The sequence below is a fragment of the Castanea sativa genome, chromosome 3 (genome assembly GCF_040712315.1).
Source record: "Castanea sativa cultivar Marrone di Chiusa Pesio chromosome 3, ASM4071231v1".
NCBI classification, from domain to species: domain Eukaryota; kingdom Viridiplantae; phylum Streptophyta; class Magnoliopsida; order Fagales; family Fagaceae; genus Castanea; species Castanea sativa.
The window spans coordinates 2,893,431-2,914,187 of NC_134015.1; the positions used below are offsets into that span (position 1 = coordinate 2,893,431).

Here is a 20,757-nt window from a genome sequence, read left to right on the forward strand (position 1 = left end):
TTGTACAGTCAAAATGTATTCTATATTTGCAAAGACAGCTTCAACACGGAATTATTCTAATCATTTTTCCCTTGATTATTAGCTAGTGCCGGTGGGAACTAACAATAAAGATAAGATCAGTAGCTAGGCATATCCCACGTTCTCAGACCTTTATTTTTCTACATTATATTGACTTAAAAAATAATAAAAACAGATGCGGCTGCTTAATTTTGGGTAACGTGTAAGTTGTGAATTTGTATAATTCACCTTACCTTCCAAAAAAGTAATTATTAAAATAAATAAATCAGAGTATTTACTTGTTTTCACCTTTACGATCCAACTAAGAGCAAATCAGCTCAATAGTCAAAACCATGCGATTTTTGTACAAAAACAAAAGCTTCATGTACATGAAAGTAACACTAGACGCTCATTTTTCTTACGCATGGTCTGACTCATTTTAAAAATTGGTTTCTTTTTTAAGTGGGGGCCATGGGTGTTTGAAAATTTTATATAATTGTGTTAATGGTGTTGCTGAGAAGATGCATTTGTACGCGCTACTAACACCATAAATACTTCAAGAAGATCACAAAATAAAGGCACATTTCTCTCATTGGTCTCTAGTGAGTTGAGTTCTAAGATGGGATTAGAAAAAATGAGTTCTACCTTATGGTTTTCGGGACTTATATTTCTTAACAGTCTGCTTCTTTGCATGGCTGCAGGACAAGTCCATTACTATGACTTTGTTGTGAGTTCGTTTTGTCCATTATATATATATTTCAGTTAACTTGAAAAACGGGTTGATGTTTTTATGCTTTTCATTTGGAACACATATGCGAATGGATCTCATGCTCAAAAGTCAAAAATCATTATGTGACACTTTTTAAAGTGCTTCAAATAGAGTTAAATGCTTGACATATATCGATAATTGTACGTCTCTCATAAACTTTTATTTTTTTTTTCTTCTTGGGGTTTGTGATGGCATACGCAGCTGAAGGAAACAAATTTCACTAAGCTGTGCAGCACGAAGAGCATTTTAACTGTAAATGGAAGTTTCCCTGGGCCAACCATTCGGGTTCACAAAGGCGATACTGTCTTTGTTAACGTACATAATCAAGGGAAATATGGAGTCACTATCCACTGGTAATTTTACTCACCCTTTTCTCATGTGTTCGAGAAAAACTCAGTTCAGACAAAAATCTACTTGTAAGTAATGATTGAAGAGTTGTGCTAAGGAGAAAACAATTTCACAATAAAACCTAGCCACGTGGCAAGCTATTGTCGGTTTTCATCTAAGTCAACCACTACCATAACTATTTTACAAACCATTAATAGCTTGCCATCTAAGTTTTACTATGAAATTGCTGTAAAAATATTTTGCGTTTTATTTATTACTTAAAGGAGTTGTATTAATGACAGTTTAATATGAGTTTTTTATTTTAATTTATTTATTTTTAGAAAGGTCTAATATGAGTTTTTTTCTATTTTTTTTATTTATTTTTTTTCAATCTTTTGAGTAATGTTACATGCATAAAAAATTTAATAACAATTGAGTTAAGTAATTTTATATTTTATTTGGATCTGACATTATTTATTTATTTTGCCAATGATTAGTAATTTGCTACATATCAATGGTGTCAAATTTTTTGTTAGCATAGAATTTCTCTGTATCTTTCTGCTGAAACATGGAACATAGAGTGTATAGCCGCCCGACATAACAACCAAAAGCAGGAATTTCCACTTTTCCCATGGTAGTGAGTGGGACACATTAGGGCCTGTTTGGCATGTGAGTTTTAACACAATAACTCACATTTTAAATAACATTACATATATTTCCACACACTTTTTCACCCATATATATATATAAAATACTCAAATAACATAACACAAACTACCTACCAAACACTCATTTAGTAGTTGGAATATAAAACTAATCTATCCATTTGGCACAGTTATTGACCAATGAATGACAATACTTATTTACAACCTTTGTCCCTAACTATAGTCTCCTTTGACAAAGTACGCATCCTTTTTCCACATGTTACGACCATGCTATTAGTCTATTACTTGCTTTTAACTTGTTGCACTCGATAATCAGATCGAATAGAATAGGTTTCACCTAAAATGTTAGACTTTGTTTACTTAATTAGTGGGTCGATGCCTAGAAAAAGTAATTCGACCGTGTTGAACTTTAATTTTTATTTTTCTTATCTTTGAATTATCGAAAAAATAGAAGTTATTTTTTCTTTTCTAAACTTTAATAATGGATAGTTCAATTTACTTCTTATCCTTTTTGTTTATTTATTTCGGTATCTTTGTAACTTTGTTCAAATTCGACTTTCCATTTTTTTTGTAAATAATATTGGAAAATGACAGTAAAAATTTAAATTCTAACCTTTGGTCATAGAGACTATAATTATGGGGGAAAAAAAATGAAACGAGAAGTGAAAATATAAGACAATACATACATGAATAAAACTAGATAAACCTTTGGTTCTCCAATGAAATTAAACTATATATGCGACTGCATTGGCTAATATATCACATAATTAATTCTTTTAATTTTATTTTTGGTAACGTGGGTGCAAAACTCTTTAAGCTCCTAATTATTCATTGTATATGTGTACATATATAGTTCTAGTTCTTACATCTTATACATACTATGTAATTACATGGAGAAATCAGTTGGAGACAATAATACAATTTTTGTCATATTGATGATGCAATTACATCATTAAATTTAATCCAAAAGTCCAAGATTTTAAGTAATAGCACATAAATTTTTTCCTAGTGACAGATTTTATGTATGCATGACAATATAAATAACCCTATAATGTATTTATTGCCACATTGTATGACTATGAGATCATCAATTGATTGGAGCTTTATATGAAATAAACTTCTTTGGTAATTACACAGGCATGGAGTTAGACAACCGAGAAATCCATGGTCAGATGGTCCAGAAAACATTACACAGTGCCCCATTGCTCCTAACACAAGCTTCACCCAGGAGGTAATATTTTCTACAGAAGAGGGAACTCTTTGGTGGCATGCTCACAGTGATTGGACCCGTGCTACAGTGCATGGTGCCATTATTATTTTACCTAAACCTGGAACCACTTATCCATTTCCTAAGCCTTATGCAGAAGAGACACTTATTCTTGGTATGCATTTTTAAATTTTAGATACTCTTATTGTGATTATTATTACTTTTTGGGGGTGGTATTTGGTGATTACTTATTTCTATGTTGGTTCTTAGTGTAACAATAAGAAACTTCCAAAATGACACTAACACCAAGTATTGATTTTTTTTTAAGTACGGATTAAGAGTCTTAATAATTGTGTTTAAACTTACTCGCAGGAGAATGGTATAAGGGAGATGTGATGGAAATAATTACTGAAGCTCTTGCAACTGGTGGCGATCCAAACATCTCAAATGCTTTCACTATTAATGGCCAACCAGGAGACCTCTATAATTGTTCTAATGGTATATGAAGGACCAAATTAGTAATTTAATCTAAATTCAATCATAGCACTTTAGGAGCTAGAACTATACATTAGCCAATAAACTAATAAACCACCAGATTTTGTGGAATTGGCCAGATAAACCGCATAATTAAATTTCATTGAAAAGTCTAAGATACACATAAGTTTTTCTATTCTACTTTTTTTTTCTTTCCCTGTTTATCAAATCAATTTGACTAATGATGGTCATCATTACTTTATCTTGCAGGAACTACATACCGTCTACCAGTTTACTCTGGCAAGACCTATCTTTTGCGCATAATCAATTCCATAATGAATGAAGAACAATTTTTCGGAATTGCAAAGCACAACCTCACAGTTGTTGGGAGTGATGGTGCATACCTTAAACCAATAAACACCAATTATATCATGATAACACCAGGACAAACAATGGACGTTTTGGTCACAGCAAATCAGTCTCCTAGTTTATATTACATTGCATCAACACCATTTGCAGACACCGCTGCTCCCTTCGACAACACCACCACTACAGCAATTCTGCAATATAAAGGCAATTATACTGTCCCATCAACTATTCCCTTCCCAACACTTCCTGCTTACAACGACAAAGACGCTGCTGGAAACTATACGATACTCTTAAGGAGCTTAGCAAGCAAACAACATCCTGTCAATGTGCCAAAAAAGATCACTAAAAATATCTTTATGACAGTTTCTGTGAATCAGATATATTGCCCAAATGCATCATGTGCAGGTGCGAGTGGTAATAGGTTATCAGCAAGCTTGACTAATATAAGCTTTGTGACACCCAATATTGATATACTCCAAGCATATTACAGGTATTGCTTTAATTTCTTCCAACTTCTATTCAATAGTACATGTAAATTTTTTTAGGTAAACAGTGGGGGAAAGAGATGTGGTGTTTGAATCATAAACATAGGACACCATAAAGAATTGTATTACCATTGAGTTATCACTTAAACCTCTTAATAGTGTATGTTTAAATTAAAGGAATTTGACATATTTTAGGATTAAGTTTGGTGGGGAATAAAACAATCTAATTCACTTACTGCCAACAAAATTTGATATATGAAGGGGGTAATTATATATATCATAAAAATATAGCTACTGTTTTTTAAAAGTAAATAATCATATAAAGTTTAGGTTAAATTACTAATTTGATACTCCAACTATTAAATAAAGTTTACTTTGGTATCTTGATTATTAATTGTATTATGTTTGTGCGTCAATTATTAATTGTGTTAATTTAGTTCCTAATCTTTTAAAATTGAGTCAATTTTATTCTTGAAATACCTATCTATTTAAATTAAATTAAATTAATTGACATGAAAATGTGACATATTTTAAAAGGTTATTATGAAAAATAAAAAAAAATCGAAATTGATAGTTCAAAATCATGTCAATTTGAACTATTAATTTTGTAAAAATTTAAATGGATAGGATACCCAATAATAAAATTCATTTGATTTTAAAAAGTTGAGATATGAAGTTGACATAATTAATAGTTATGAGACAAAATTAGACTTTAATCGATAGTTAGAGGAAAAAATTAGTAATCTAACTTAATTTTAAGTGAAAATTATGACAAAATTTAGTCTTATTATAGCCAAGTTCTTGCCATTGAATAGAAAGCTTAAAATAGGATAATTTATGCTTCCTCTTTTCACAGGAAACTGCCCAGAGTATTTGCAAGCAATTTCCCCTATCAGCCTCTTTATTATTTCAACTTCACTGGAGATGTGGGGAACAATACATTGTACCCAACTCTAGCGACAAAAGCCTTAACAGTAAATTACAACGATGCAGTTGAGATAGTACTTCAAGGAACTAATGTTGGGGCTGCAGAGAATCACCCTATGCATCTTCACGGTTTTAGCTTCTATGTGGTTGGAATGGGTTCTGGAAATTTCAACAATAAGACTGACCCTAAGTCTTATAATTTGATTGATCCACCAGAAGTCAACACTTTTGGAGTTCCTAAAAATGGATGGATTACAATTAGATTCATTGCTGATAATCCTGGTATGTTTTCGAATAAATTTTTAAATAAAATATTTTGATTTTTTCTATGCCGTCATACTTACCCTAATTCGAGTTATGTAAAAAATAGTAGTAATTAAAGTCACAATTTTAGTTACTTTTTAGGGTGTGTATAAAACTGTGTAACACAGTTTATGTAAAACAAGTTTAACCCTACTGAAAATTACTTGTGATTTATTATCCACAATGATAAAAAAAAGAAAAAAGACAATCATGATGGCTAACTTGAATGATGGTTTAATTTCAGGGGTATGGTTCATGCACTGTCATTTGGAAAGGCACGCTAGCTGGGGCATGGAGACTGTGCTTATTGTGAAGAATGGGGGAACCAGGGCAACAAGCATTCGCCCTCCTCCTAAATATATGCCTCCTTGTTCCAAGTCATAGTTCTAAGAAAGTTTTACTTAAATTGTCATACATCAAAAATAATAATTCTAAATAAGTATTTTTGTTTTTAATTTAGACAATAATGCATGAGTTAATGGCCTAAATTTTTATGCTTATATCCTATATTTGACGATGGACTGATGGGCTAAGTCCAATCTGCTAATGGTTTAGATTGGGCTACCTTTAGCCCTTGCGTAACATTTATTGAAATTTCTTCCCATATGAGAAATCTTCTGATTAAATTTATAAAGATTGAGACTGAAGTCATACTTCTTTGAGAATTAATCAAGTACTAAATTTATAATTAAAGAATGTGATATGAACCGTTAATGTCTTCATGGAAACACCAAAAGGTGTCAATTGAGTTATAAAGTTATTGCTGATAATTAATTGATTTAATCATTCTAACTTCGTTAAAAACACATCTACCTTTTGTATACTCTTTTTTGTTTTATTTTTATTTTTAGAAGACTTGAAGAAGTTTAAATTGGCCTTTATTGATGAATATTTTTTTTTTTTTTGAAATATAGTATCTAAATCATTTAGTAGTTCCTATACCCATACATCCAAATTTGCAAATAAAACTGCTTGTTTAGCAATTGAATGAACAAGCTGATTGTCCTCCCGTTTCACATGATTAAAACTACAACTATGTAACGTTGACAAAAAAACGTTGAATCTCCTCAATAACATAGGCGCCATACATGCATGGTTCTCGCAGGACCCTGGTTGTTAATAGCCGATATTACCAAGTTGCAATTGCCCTCCACTTCAACTTGAAAAAATACAAAGCTCCTTAACAAAAGACGGTGCTCTACTAGTTGCCAAAGCTTCTGGTAGATGCACCGAATGAGGCAGGGGCACTTTTCAGCTAAGAGCAGCAATGATAAGCCCAGCAGACTCTCGGATTATCACCCCTAAACCTTCTGAAAAAATTGCAGCATCAAAGTTCACTTTATATATAAGCCCAGCTAATTAGTTAAGTAATGAAGACTAAAATTCCATAGGTAAACACAATCATAATAAAAATCTAATACTAGAATGAGTCCACTTAATTAAAGAGTGTCTTTTAAGTATTTGTTAATGAACAATTTTTTTAAAATTTTAACACCACTTATATGGGAAATATAAGAAGTTGTGAAAAAAGTTAATTACTTTTTTATTCTCATAAAAACTTTCTAATAATATTTCATAAACCAATGCCTCAAGAGTCAAGGGTTATGACATTCATTAACTTTTCCCTACTAGAATATATAGTTCCATTTACAGATATAATCTAAATAAATGTTTATTAATAACCAACATAATGATCAAAATTCATATTTAGACATATATATATATATATATATATATATATATATATATATATCTGTGTGTGTGTGCGCGCGCACGCGTGTGTGAAACTTTCTGATGTATTGCATGGATTACCTTCTAGTTTATAATCTATATAAAGCCGAAAATGTTTGACTTTTGCTTAACATTACAATGTCACATAAAATTTTGAGAGCTCACAATTTTATACATCATTATTATAAAATACTATATATATATTTATATTTTAATTGAATTTAAATTCCATTTTATATTTAAAATATTCATTAAAATCTTGAAATATCATATTTTATCTTAATTGTAGAATATATAACACAATCATGATAAATTCCTGATAATAGAATATTTAGCTTTTTATACAAGCATAATCATAATATGTGAGTATTAATAAACACACCGTAGTATTTAAAACCTATGCGATTTGCTTTATAATAATTATTTTTTATCATTATGCCAAAATACTAATTAACTTTTGGTGTAAGTGGGTATTAAACCCCAAATCACTTTTTTAATACTCTTAGCTCCCTAGCTATGACAATTTTAATCTAGAGAGAGAGAGAGAGAGGGAGAGAGAGAGAGAGAGAGTTTTTTTTTTTCTTTTTGCTTATGCACTAAGATATATTTTCCCTTGAATTTGGTTTGATAATTGGTATGATGGTATCACATCTATTGCCTGAAAAAATTACAAGGCCAAAATGGACAAATACCATTTTTGGTGGAAATATTTGACGATCTACCACTGTTTACGAAATAATTAGGAATCTACTACTTTTTTAAAAATCGAGTTTGCCGTGTAACTCGAATTTCAGGAACTCGAGTTCTATGAAAAATAGGCACCAATTTTACATGTAACTCGAGTTTCATTAAAAATAGCACAACAAAGTTGAAGACTATTTTTTCAAAGAATTTGAGTTTATAGAGCTTGAGTTACATAACAAACTCAAGTTTCAAAAGAGTGGTACATTCATATATATATTTCCAAAATAGTGATAGATCACCAAATATTTTGGCCAATAGTGGTATTTGGCCATTTTGGTCCATACTACAAACTAGAAACTTACCAAGCTTCTTGTGGTGGTCCCATTACAATGAAATTATTCTAATTTATAGTCAACTTTGTTAATGGCCTGAAAAAATTTATCGTTCAAACTTCAAACTTACCAAATTGCGGTGGTTCCATTACATTGAAATTCTTCTTTATAGTCAACTTTGTTAATGGTCAATTGCGTGTGTTGGTGCCCAAGAATTTAAAAACGAGGAAGGACGCTAATTTATAGTAGAATTGTACATAATAATTTGACAGATCAAGTTTCAAATGAATGTTATTGGTTTATTACGTTTTAAAAATAATTTATATTAATCCATTTGTTAATTTTTGTTTGTTTTCTTCCCTACATATCTAAAAGAACAATGATATGACATTTTTTTTTAATTATATATAAATATATTTTGCTGATGATATTTGACTAGATTGTAAGAGTCATGATTGTATGCTAGATGCTAATATCATGTTTCTTTGATTAAAAGGAAGAAAAAAAAAAAGATTGTAAGCCTAGGTAAATGATGTTAGCCTTTTATTTTTCAAAAAGCAAAAGAGATTGCAGAAGATTCAAAGATAGTTGGGTGATTATTCGTTTGTTACCATTTGAATAGGATAACATTGAAATCATATACAATTTCCTTCGTCCTTCTTATATGATAATGAATAACCATGCGTGGGAAAGTCATAATTGTATGCCAGATACTAATAACATGTTCCTTTGATTAAAAGAAAAAAAAAAAAAGAAAGAAAGATTGCAAGCTAGCTAAATGATGCTAACCTTTTATTTTTCAAAAAGCAAAAGAGATTGCAGAAGTGAATGATAGTTGGATGATTATTAGTTTGTTACCATTTGAATATAGGATAACATTGAAATTAATCAACATCATAAACATGGGGAAGGCAGATTCAATAATCAATGAAGTAACAAATGAGATGAGAATCATTAGATAACATGTGTGTTTCGTTTTTGAAAAGTATATGTTAATCTTGGTGCTCAATTGTCACACATAATTTTAAACCTTTACTGTAGTTTGGGAAGAGCATATATGTGGAGTGCATTAGGATGAGTCTTGTTGAAGTGCTTATATGATTAAAGTACCATTAAAACAAAAAGGGATTTTTTAAAATTTTGTTTTTAATTGTAAGTGTGTAACTAATTGGTCAAAATAAATTTAAAAAGTAAAAAGAAATTTTTTTAATTATTTTATTTATCAAACGCATTGTCACAGCGGATGTGTGTAAGCGCCCACATACATGTACTGTATTAAGGTTGTAGCCTAATTAAAGTGATTAGGGTCAGGAAATAAAGTCAATAAAGTTTGGATATTCTCTATTCAAACCAAAAAAAAATGAATCGTATATAAACAAACTTCTGAAGCCTTCATCATAAAAAAGAAAAAAAAAGAAAAAGAAAAAAAAGAAAAGAATCAATGTATATGATTTTAATTGGACCTTAACAACATTAGGAAAATTCAATTAAAATCTTAATTGTTATGGATTAAAATCTTAGTCAGGCTAAATCCTATGATCAGGAGAGTGACACTGGAGTTTGGAATGTTTAACTTTAAGAAGGCGATTGCAACAAAATATTTGACTTTGACTAATTGACTTGAGAAACTTACTTAATTAGCCTTTAGCTAGAAGAATAACGGACATAAAACAAGATAATAAGCGTCTGTATGGCTAGTTTATTTTTTGCTAACTTATTTTACTATTCAGCTTATTTTTGTTATTATTCATAGGTCTCACTGCATTTTTAGTACTATTCATAGGTCCCACTATACTAGCTATTTAGCTAACTTTTACCTTTATCTACAGTATTTTTAACAAAAATTTTTCAGTTCAGTAAAATAAGTGGATCCCAAACAGACCCTAAATATGATTTTTATTTGATTTGTAACTGATGGGAGAATTAGCTAAAATATTTGTCTTTTGAAACTACGAATATTGTCAAGACTAGGCTTCACAATAAAATGTAAGATAATTTTTTAACAAGCTCTTTGTTTTTGTAAATTTCACAAGACCTATGGCTATGGGATAGTAGGTCTTCATTATCTATCTTATACTTGACCAAAGATGACATCACTAAGTTAACCTAGTGTATTTCAAAAAGCTTCGTTTTCTTTAAGCATAATATCACTAACTTGACCTGAGAAACCTAACCCAAGTTAGCCTCGGAGTTCACAATCTACATACCACAAAATGAAATTACAAAAAATTCAAAAGAATCAGCTCTTTGTGTGACTCTGTCCACGTTAAACTTGAAAAGTCCATGAAATGTAATTAATGACTAACAAACGAACTATTCTTTAGCTATATAAGCTTGGAGTTTCCAACTTATTTCATTTACTTAAATTCTTAAATGTCAAAATGATAAAACTCTGAAGTTAATTTTGTATTGCACTACAACCTAAGTTGCCTTTCTCATAGGAAATTCAACAAGAAGCACGTACAAATTTATCAGCTAACCCCTTGAGTTGATAAACCAACCAAGCTAGACTAATAAAATTTGACTCGTACTCCACTGCACAATAGCAACGCAAAGCTTATAAGGTGAGAAAAAAGAAAAGAAAAAAAAAAAATCAGTTTGCATTCATGCATAAATAACTTGTTGCACTATATAATGATACAATGTGTTTGAACATTACATATTATATACTATAGACTAAAGAGGTTTAAAATCTATGCTGTGTATTCAAGAGTTAGGCCATTTTGAATATACACCATTGTAAATTTCTTTAAAACATTCTCTCCTCTGTGTCTGTGTGTGTGTTAAAAATACTTAATATTCTAAAAAAAGAAAAATATATAACTGAAATTTTAGAAACATTAAGAGAATTAGATGAAGATCTAGAAGAATCTCAAAATGGCTGTAAGAAAATTGAATTTTTACCTCTAGTTTTCTATTGCAAAAGGACTTAGTTTGGGCCTTAAGGCTAGCAATTAAACTAATTTAATTAATGTTACAAATGATCAATCGTAATATGCATGATTACGTCATCTTGACATTTTATTGGGAGGCTGAAATGGGCAAGAGAACATCAATTAGTGATTAACAGGAAGATTTTTTTTAAAAATATAATAGGAAAATTGATGTAATATGTGTTGTTTAACTGTAACATATTCCTTTATTTATAAATTTTTAAGGAAATTTTTTGAGCAAATTATGTCAATCTAGCATTTCATAGAATCTAATTCAAATGACAGCAATATTTTCCATTTGAGTGAAAGTATAATGGATTTGACTTCACCAATAATGAATAACTCTAGTAATAATACTTTCCATATATATAATGAAAATTAAATTCATGTTATAATAAGAAACCAAATATTTATAATCTTCATGTTCTTATTAGGTCAAGTCGCCATTCAAGTTTTTCAACGTTTATTGGCTTTCACACATCTTGAATGGCCCAGCTGCAGGGAAGATGTAGTTTGGTTTTTGCCACAGTTCTAATTGGGTTTGTTCTTTCACTGTGAGAACGTTTGGGCAACCGATTATCTTGTTGGAGGTAATAAAAATGGTTGGACCTTTAACATGGAAGATTGGCTCACTGGACGAAACTTCACAGCTGATGACACACTCGGTAAGTATGAATCATCATTTTTTTTTTTTAGTTGCTAATACCTGAAATAATTGCATAGTTGTATTAATCATATTTTAGATTAGATAATAAGAATTATGTCCTACACATTCTGGTTGAACTAAATGACTTGGTGTAACCCTTACTTATATTGTATTTGCTTTCACATAATTATTAGTGAATAGACTCAATACTGATTATTGTTAACACTCTATTACAAAGTTTTTAAGAAATTTAAAATATTATTTCAATTAAAATTTCTATTGACAAAAATGTCAAGAAATTTAACCGTAAAATTAATCATTTACCATTAGTTTTGGTTTTAATAAAAACATGGAATTCTGTGATATTATTATTTACTTTTATCGTCAATTTTGATATTATTACTAAAATAGTTTGGGTTGATGCTATTCATTTTTAACTTATTATGACATCCCAATCTAGTAACATATAAGATTAGATTAGTCCTATAATTTTTGTTCAAGTTGATTTTGTCTCTAATACACTATTAAAGCAATTTGAAGATTCTCCAATCTATGTTGTGAAAAAGTATATATAGAAGAATGTCAAACAACTTTAATGCACCTTGAAAACCCAGTCATGGCTAATAAGCACAACAAAACCTAAGAGAAATGAGCACTTAATTAATCTTGTGTGTTCTTAATTGAGACTTGCTACTGAGAAACTCATGACCTAGCAAAAGCCTAGTAGGCCATTGACTTTTGGCTCACTAGATTGCCAATATTGCTCAAAGAAACCTGTAACCTATACATAATAGAACCATATTCTGAGATGAAAATTGACAAGCACTTTACAATCAAAACAAGAATAAAAGAAAATTGTCATCAAGAAAGACTCATAAACTTGGGCACACGAATACGGTTTTAAAAACTGGTTCGGTCAAAATTTTGGTTGGTGCCTCAGTTTCAATTCAACCTGGTTTTTGACCAATTGTGAGGTTCCTGATTGAACAGCAGGTCAGATTTGATTTTTAAAAATTATATAACTTTTTTTAAGTAAATAAATTTATTAATTAAAAAACGATCCAAATCATGTAAAAAAAAGAAATTATATAACAAGTTTCAGCAAATATACATGCTCCTTACAGATTGACTACCAACACGTTAAATTATAAAAGTTATTCTTGATGTTGGAAAACCAAAACCCTTCATATATACAAGTTATTGAAGTAATTCTTGACGTGCTTTGTCTTTTTTTCCAATTTTTGGAACTGTTTATATTATTATTACTCCAACTAAGCAAGACTAGGACAGTCATATTATTGCTAAAAGTTAAAGTTTGGTGTATCCTTTTCATGTCATGGTCGTTGTTTATGTCTTTGCATATTATGTTTTTGAAGGCTGTTGATGGAAAATATAAGACTTGGTTGTACAATATGTGTGTTCAGATGGTTTTAGTTCAGAGAGTGTGTATATATATAACTTTTGGAAGTTTTGTTTTATTAATTTAAGAATTGTGAATTAATTACTTTGTAGGTTTCAGTAACTACGCATTTACAGTGAGTTACTGACAATATAAGCACCTATGTCTAGTATAAATAGTTTATAAAAATCTCTCCTAGCAACCTAATAACATTCTATGTTAGATAGCATGCACTTCTAAACCATGGAAAAATATAGAAGCTAAATATTTCTTTCTATTTTATTTTATATAATTATAATCATTCATTGTTTTTTAAATGCTATTCTATAAAATGTCTATAAAATGCTTATTATTAACCCAATTTCCTATTTCTAAATCTCATTAAAGCAATTGGCTTATTATTTATTTTATGTGTGAAACGTTAATTAATTAATTGTTAAGATTAACAAAAGTATATTTATATTAATAAAAGGTGAGATTTTAAAAACCTCATAGACAATTAAATTAAAAACTAAATAAGAAAATTAATCTAAATTTACCATAAAATAAAAACCAAGATTTTTTTCACTTAAATTTTGGGATTGTTTCATTTTGACTATTTAAGTTTTAAAATTTACATTTTGGTCATTTATGCTTGATTTTGTTTTATATTAGTCTTGTCCATTTGTATTAGTACCTTGGTGACACTCAATGTTATATATATATATTTTTTTGAGAAGGCACTTGACATTATATGAGTGATGTATTTTAATGGTTATTTCATATTTAGCACTTTGGTTGGTAAGGTTGATAATATATTAATATATAGGCTCGTGTAAGTGTTAGTGATATAGTCCTAACCTAAACACCTAACTATCTTTGCAAGGTTTCTTAAGCTGCATCGGATTGGTGTGTTCCCACACCTAGTATTTGCGATGACGATATATCAATATGAGGTATTTGTGACTTGCTTGGTGCACGTATGAGATGTCATGATAGGTATTTTGTGAGATGAAAAAGTGTTTTTCTTTGTGTGTTTCATTAGACAGCTATAATCTGGCAATAAGGCTTGCCATGGTCAAGCAGCCAATGCTTACTGCGTACGTGGCAGCCATGGACGGCCTGGTTAATCATGTTCTTCCTACACTTACATGCGAGTGAACAGTCAGCCACTGTACCAAAGAAATAAAGGGTTGTTATTGCAACAGTATGCAGTAATTTTCCACAAATAACATTAACATATACTGTAGTAAAGAGACCAGAGAAATAACACACACACACACACACATATATATATATATATATATGTAACATAATACTAAATGTTCTCTTTTTATAAGTACAAATTTCATCAAGCACAAACAAAGACTAGAATATATATATGTTTATAGGTTTTAAATCAAAAGCATTGGGCATAGTTAGAGAAACTATATTACAACAAGATGTTTTATGCCCCAACTGGACTACACATCTCATGAAAGTCATGATCAGGGGTAGTGGCCCCTTCGATCATCAGTGATGGGGTTAGGGGCTGAGGGTGAGACCGGACCTCTAGCTAGTGAAACAACATCTTCACCATGAACCCTTCGATCATCAACAAATTAAAATCAATATTAGTATAAAGCAAATGCAAAACTATTCAGGTTATTCTGTGCACATCTTCATTTGAACAAAATATGAAAAGGAATACATACTTATAGTGGCCCCTTCGATTATCGATGGTGGGGTTTGGGGTAAAGGGTGAGATCAGACCTCTAGCTAGTGGAACAACATCTTCACCATGAACCCTTCGATAATCAGCAAATTAAAATCAATATTAGTATAAAGCAAATGCAAAACTATTCAAGTTATTCTGTGCACATCTTCATTTGAAAAAAATATGAAGAGGAATACATACTTATAGTGGCCCCTTCGATCATCGGTGGTGGGGTTAGGGGCAGAGGGTGAGACCGGACCTCTAGCCAGTGAAACATTTTCACCATGAACCCTTCGATAATCAACAAATTAAAATCAATATTAGTATAAAGCAAATGCAAAACTATTCAGGTTATTCTGTGCACATCTTCATTTGAACAAAATATGAAAAGGAATACATACTTATAGTGGCCCCATCGATCATCGGTGGTGGGGTTAAGGGCAGAGGGTGAGACTAGACCTCTAGCCAGTGGAACAACATCTTCACCATGAACCCTTCGATAATCAGCAAATTAAAATCAATATTAGTATAAAGCAAATGCAAAACTATTCAGGTTATTCTGTGCACATCTTCATTTGAAAAAAATATGAAAAGGAATACATACTTATAGTGGCTCCTTCGATCATCGGTGGCGGGGTTAGGGGCAGAGGGTGAGACTGGACCTCTAGTGAGTGGAACAACATCTTCACCATGAACCCTTCGATCATCAGCAAATTAAAATCAATATTAGTATAAAGCAAATGCAAAACTATTTAGGTTATTCTATGCACATCTTCATTTGAACAAAATATGAAATGGAATACATACTTATAGTGGCCCCTTTGATCATCGGTGGTGGGGCTAGGGGCAGAGGGTGAGACTGAACCTCTAGTGAGTGGAACATCTTCACCATGAACCCTTCGATCATCAGCAAATTAAAATCAATATTAGTATAAAGCAAATACAAAACTATTCAGGTTATTCTGTGCACATCTTCATTGGAGCAAAAAATGTAAAGTAATATATACTTATAGGCATACAACCCCAGCCATACAATCTTTAACAACCATGAAGTTTATTCTTCTACCTTTTACAACTTCCCAAATGAGCCTACCGTACAACCTTAAAGTCATCTTCTCTTTGATTAGGCACCCATTAGCTCCCACAGATTTGACATTTTTTTAGTCTATATATGCCTTCTTGCAATGTAATGCTACCAATGAATCATTTATAAATAAAAATTGAATGACAGCAAATTGTATTATGCGAAAAGGATGAACCTAAAATGATAAACATCTTTTTTCTTTCCTTAATTTAGGGTTTTTTGGTTTTTGCACCATGAATTATAACTAAAACATCAGTATTCCAAACCAATCGCCGCATAACTAATAAGAGTTATTAGAATCCTTTGGATAAATAGAATTGTACCCAAAATCCAAAGATTACCCCTTTTTTTTAATCTCAAATTTTTGATTCCTAGAGTTATCCAAAAAAAAAAAAGAAAAACCTAGTGAAACCCAACAAATCAATTGCAAGTAAACCCAGTGAAACAATCAAATTGAAACCAAGTATTGCTACCAATGAATTATTTATAAATAAAAATTGGATGACAGCAAATTGTATTATGCAAAAAGGATGAACCTAAAATTATAAACATCTTTTTTCTTTCCTCAGTTTAGGGTTTTTTGGTTTTTGCACCATGAATTATAACTAAAACATCAGTATTCCAATTACCACATAAGTAATAAGAGCTATCGGAATCCTTTGCATAAATAGAATTGTACCCAAAATCCAAAGATTACCCCTTTTTTTTAATCTTCAAATTTTGATTCCTAGAGTTATCCAAAAAAAAAAAAGAGTAACCCAGTGAAACCCAACAAATCAATTGCAATCAAACCCAGTGAAACATTCAAATTGAAACCAAGTATTGAATAAGAAAAACTCGATCACATGTCATTGCTAGTGTCAAAATTTTTGGGAACCTACTTTTTAACAAACTGTGAACACTTCAATTTTCATTTTCCAAAACAAAGTAAGGAAAAAAAATTATCTGTAACCAAAAAAGTATTGTTAGCAATATTCATTTAAATGCTACTCACTTTGATTTGGTTAGCAATATTCTTTAATGGAATAGAATATCCAGAGTTTGCAACAAGCCATACAACATAAATAGCGAAGAAAAAAGAATACCTTTCTAGGAAACAGGCTAAGACCATATATTGCCTTAACGAGAATTTGAGGAAACAGCCAAACAGGATTAGTAACAAAGCAAAGGACTGCACTAATATTTGTGTTAGAGAATATATTTTGATACGGGAAAAGAAAATAGGAAAGGGTATTGAAAGCCTTACCGTTCAAACTCTATATTGATGTAGGAAGAACCAGTTGATGAATTTGCAATAGTCCCAAAAGCTGTGTTGGACAGAACCATGGTGGCCTTATAAGTTGAGTGGGCAAAAGGTGCTCCACCAATATAACCAACAATCTTGATCTGGAGTGTCTGGTTTTGATTACAAGCATATGGTGTTGAAGTACTAGTGATGCACCTAACCAAATACAGCCTCCCACAAGCTGCACCATTGTTCCATATTCCATCACCAGCTGCCGCGAACAAGTTGCTGGATGGGAACTGAGATGCATCGCTTCCATAACACGCTGTGGGTGAATATGGTGGAGAATACAGGGCTGCCGTGCCAACATCACTATAAGAGGTATGGAAATGGAAGAACAGTGAAACCAAGAACATGAGAAATAACCATTGAAGTTGTGGCTGTGACCTACTCATGTTTATCTCAGCTTGTGAGTAGTGACTAAGCTAGGAGTACTCGTTGGAAATTAAGAGATGGCTTCTTTTCCTTGGCTATCTGGTATTTGATCAATAATGTTTTTCCTTTTCTAGAAATTAATGAGAGTTGAGAGAAAAAGATTGTAGAAGAAATTATTTAAAATAGGAACTCCCACCCCATTAATTTGCTTTACCTAGCTAGTACCAACTCTAGACACTCGCACTAGTGGTAATATTCAAAAGAAAGCAACATTGGACTTAGCCGACATAACTTTTCTTCCACGAGAATACCATGCATTGGGATATGGGTTCATAAATTCCCTCTCCTTCTCAACTTTTGGACTTTTTAGTGGTTTTTCTTTTTCCACTGGAAAACAATATGTTGATGTTAATGTTGCATTCATAATCTTCACTACAACCCAATAATCTACCTTCCTCTTTTTTTATAATCAGGGATGAAGTGAAGACATGGGGTGATTATTTTAAAATTTCCTATAGATCAAGTTGATTTTAGGATTTTTAAAAAAAAAATGAATATCAGGTATTCATTGTGAAATGTCACCCTCTGTACCTTATTATGGTTTATTTCTTTTTTATTAATTTATTTATTTAATAATGAATTTCAGGTATGTTAATTTGATTGCTTTTAAAGAAGAAATTCCAAGCCTGTTGAATGAAAGTAAAAGACTAATATTACGTGGATTATATCATTTGTGGTGTTTTCTTGTAGCTGTTGTTGATATGTTCTGCCTCAATTCTTATATGAAATAAACTAGACAGTTTTTTTATATAATTTTATAGAAAAAGGTATCTTTTTTAGAAATTAAGGTGTTAGGTGGGATGAATGAACTATGAAGCGTACGGTTTGTTGGGCTAATGGATCAATTTTTCTACGCCCTCAAACTCTTGCACATGATCCTAGATTTTTATTTTGGTGTTTTATAGAAACTAGCTTTTAAGATGATGCCAATTCCCATGGGAACTAATTAATTTGTGTCTCGGTGGAGTAGTGTAGGCCAAATATGAGATAAGGATGGAAAATTCGCGGAGCCAACCCAGGAAGAAGAATGGAACCAATTAATTTTGAGGTACTATCTAGTTCATACAAATTTTCATGAGTTACGTAAGTGGTAAGGCATGGTTGTTGATAGAATGATAGATGAAAACATTGAAAAGCTAATGATAATTATGGGTTTATATTTCTTTACCATTATAGCTTATCCTTTCAGCTAATTGTAAAAAGGGTCATATTATGGTCCACTGTATTTGTCTACCTGTTAATGCTAAGTTTGAGTTCTAAAATATTGGCATTAATGGAAGAAAAAAAAAACTGATATGTCAATCATATACAATTTCCTTCTTCCTTCTTATGTGATAAGAAATAACCATGCGTGGGAAAGTCATGATTGTATGCTAGATCGATGCTAATATATCATGTTCCTTTGATTAAAAGAAGAAAAAAAAAAAAAGATTGTAAGCTAGCTAAATGATGTTAACCTTTTATTTTTCAAAAAGCAAAAGAGATTGCAGAAGTCAATGATATATAGTTGGATGATTATTAGTTTGTTACCATTTGAATATAGGATAACATTGAAATTAATCAACCTCATAAACATGGGGAAGGCAGATTCAATAATCAATGAAGTCAACAAATGAGATGAGAATCATTAGATAATATACGTTTTTCCTTTTTGACAAGTATATGTTAATCTTGGTACTGCTCAATTGTCACACATAATTTTAAACCTTTACTGTAGTTTGGGAAGAGCATATATGCGGAGTGCATTAGGATGAGTCTTGTTGAAGTGCTTATATGCTTAAAGTACCGTTAAAACAACAAGGGATTTTTCAAAATTTTTATTTTTAATTGTAAGTGTGTAACTAATTGGTCAAAATAAATTTAAAAAGTAAAAAGAAAAATGTTTTTTTTTTATCAGACACATAAACACAACTGATGTGTGAAAGCCCCCACATACATGTACTGTATTAAGGTTGTAGCCTAATTAAAGTGATTAGGGTCAGGGAATAAAGTCAATAAAGTTTGGATATCCTCTATTCAAACCAAAAAAAATGAATCAATGTATATAAAGTATAAACAAATTTCTGAAGACTTCATCATAAAAAAGCAAAAAGAATCAATGTATATGATTTTAATTGGACCTTAAAAAGATTAGGAAGTTATGGATTACAATGGAAGGCAACTGTGGTTATGTGCAAGGTATAGGATAACTATACAAGATAAATGTAGAATTTAGAAATTAATTTTCTTTTTCATTACTTTGGAGTTTGGAAAGGTTAATCAACCTACCAAAAATAAGAGTTTATCATAATAAAAAGTAAAAAACCATAGATTTATCTCTCTCTTTTTTTGATAAGATAGATTTATCTCTTAAAAATGCGAAAAGTTTGGAGCAAAATTTGAAAAAAGAAGTAAAAAATGGAAAATCTTTTGTCGAAGTATTGATCAGCTGTCTGCCCTACAGCTCCCAAATTTTTTATTTTGCCGATTTTCGTTGTGGGATTGTTTCAAAACCTTTAGTGAGATATGAAAATAAAGTTCTTAGTCAAGCTAAATCCTATGATCATTAGAGTGAAACTGGAGTTTGGAATGTTTAACTTCAAGAGGGAGATTGCAACAAAATATTTCACTTTGAGTAATTGACTTGAGAAACTTAGTTAATTAGTCTATAGCTAGAAGAATAATGGATGTATATAACAAGATAATAAATATGGTTTTTATTTGATTTATAGATGATGGGAGAATCAGCTAAAATATTTGACTTTTGCAACTAAGAATATTGTCAAGACTAAGCTTCACCACAAAATGTAAGATGATTTTTTAACAAGCTTTTTAATTTTGTATATTAAGAGGGAGATTGCAATAAAATTTATTGCATGATCAGCATAAATAATTTTTGGGATTCAAAATAGCACCAATTTCCATTTTAATAGGTGATTGGATTCTTTCTCAAAAAAATATATATATATATAGGTGATTGGATTGAAATAAATATTTTTTGTTCCATTTAAATATTAGTATATTTCTTGTTTTATTTATTTATTTATTATC

The 20,757-nt window shown here is 30.8% G+C and overlaps 2 protein-coding genes across 2 annotated transcripts; one reads left to right on the forward strand and one right to left on the reverse strand.

Annotated features, from left to right (window-relative positions):
• The first annotated feature begins 566 nt into the window (after window positions 1-566).
• On the forward strand, window positions 567-6,143 carry LOC142627182 (laccase-14-like). Its single transcript, XM_075800981.1, has 7 exons — window positions 567-724; window positions 968-1,119; window positions 2,896-3,140; window positions 3,338-3,463; window positions 3,710-4,298; window positions 5,150-5,502; window positions 5,768-6,143. The coding sequence occupies exons 1-7, from the start codon at window positions 617-619 to the stop codon at window positions 5,905-5,907; spliced, it is 1,713 nt and encodes a 570-aa protein (XP_075657096.1). The 5' UTR covers window positions 567-616; the 3' UTR covers window positions 5,908-6,143.
• An 11,091-nt stretch (window positions 6,144-17,234) lies between these two features.
• Window positions 17,235-17,795, reverse strand: LOC142630047 (EG45-like domain containing protein). The gene has a single exon (XM_075804117.1). It carries the CDS (start codon window positions 17,685-17,687, stop codon window positions 17,250-17,252), a length of 438 nt encoding a protein of 145 aa, XP_075660232.1. The 5' UTR covers window positions 17,688-17,795; the 3' UTR covers window positions 17,235-17,249.
• Window positions 17,796-20,757: the final 2,962 nt, after the last annotated feature.

Bases quoted from the DNA above. Each gene is read 5' to 3' on its own strand.
- LOC142627182 (XM_075800981.1), top strand. From the start codon at position 617: ATGGGATTAGAAAAAATGAGTTCTACCTTATGGTTTTCGGGACTTATA. The intron at 1,120-2,895 runs GTAATTTTACTC...GTAATTACACAG, and splicing joins TATGGAGTCACTATCCACTG to GCATGGAGTTAGACAACCGA. The intron at 4,299-5,149 runs GTATTGCTTTAA...CTCTTTTCACAG, and splicing joins ATACTCCAAGCATATTACAG to GAAACTGCCCAGAGTATTTG.
- LOC142630047 (XM_075804117.1), bottom strand. From the start codon at position 17,687: ATGAGTAGGTCACAGCCACAACTTCAATGGTTATTTCTCATGTTCTTG.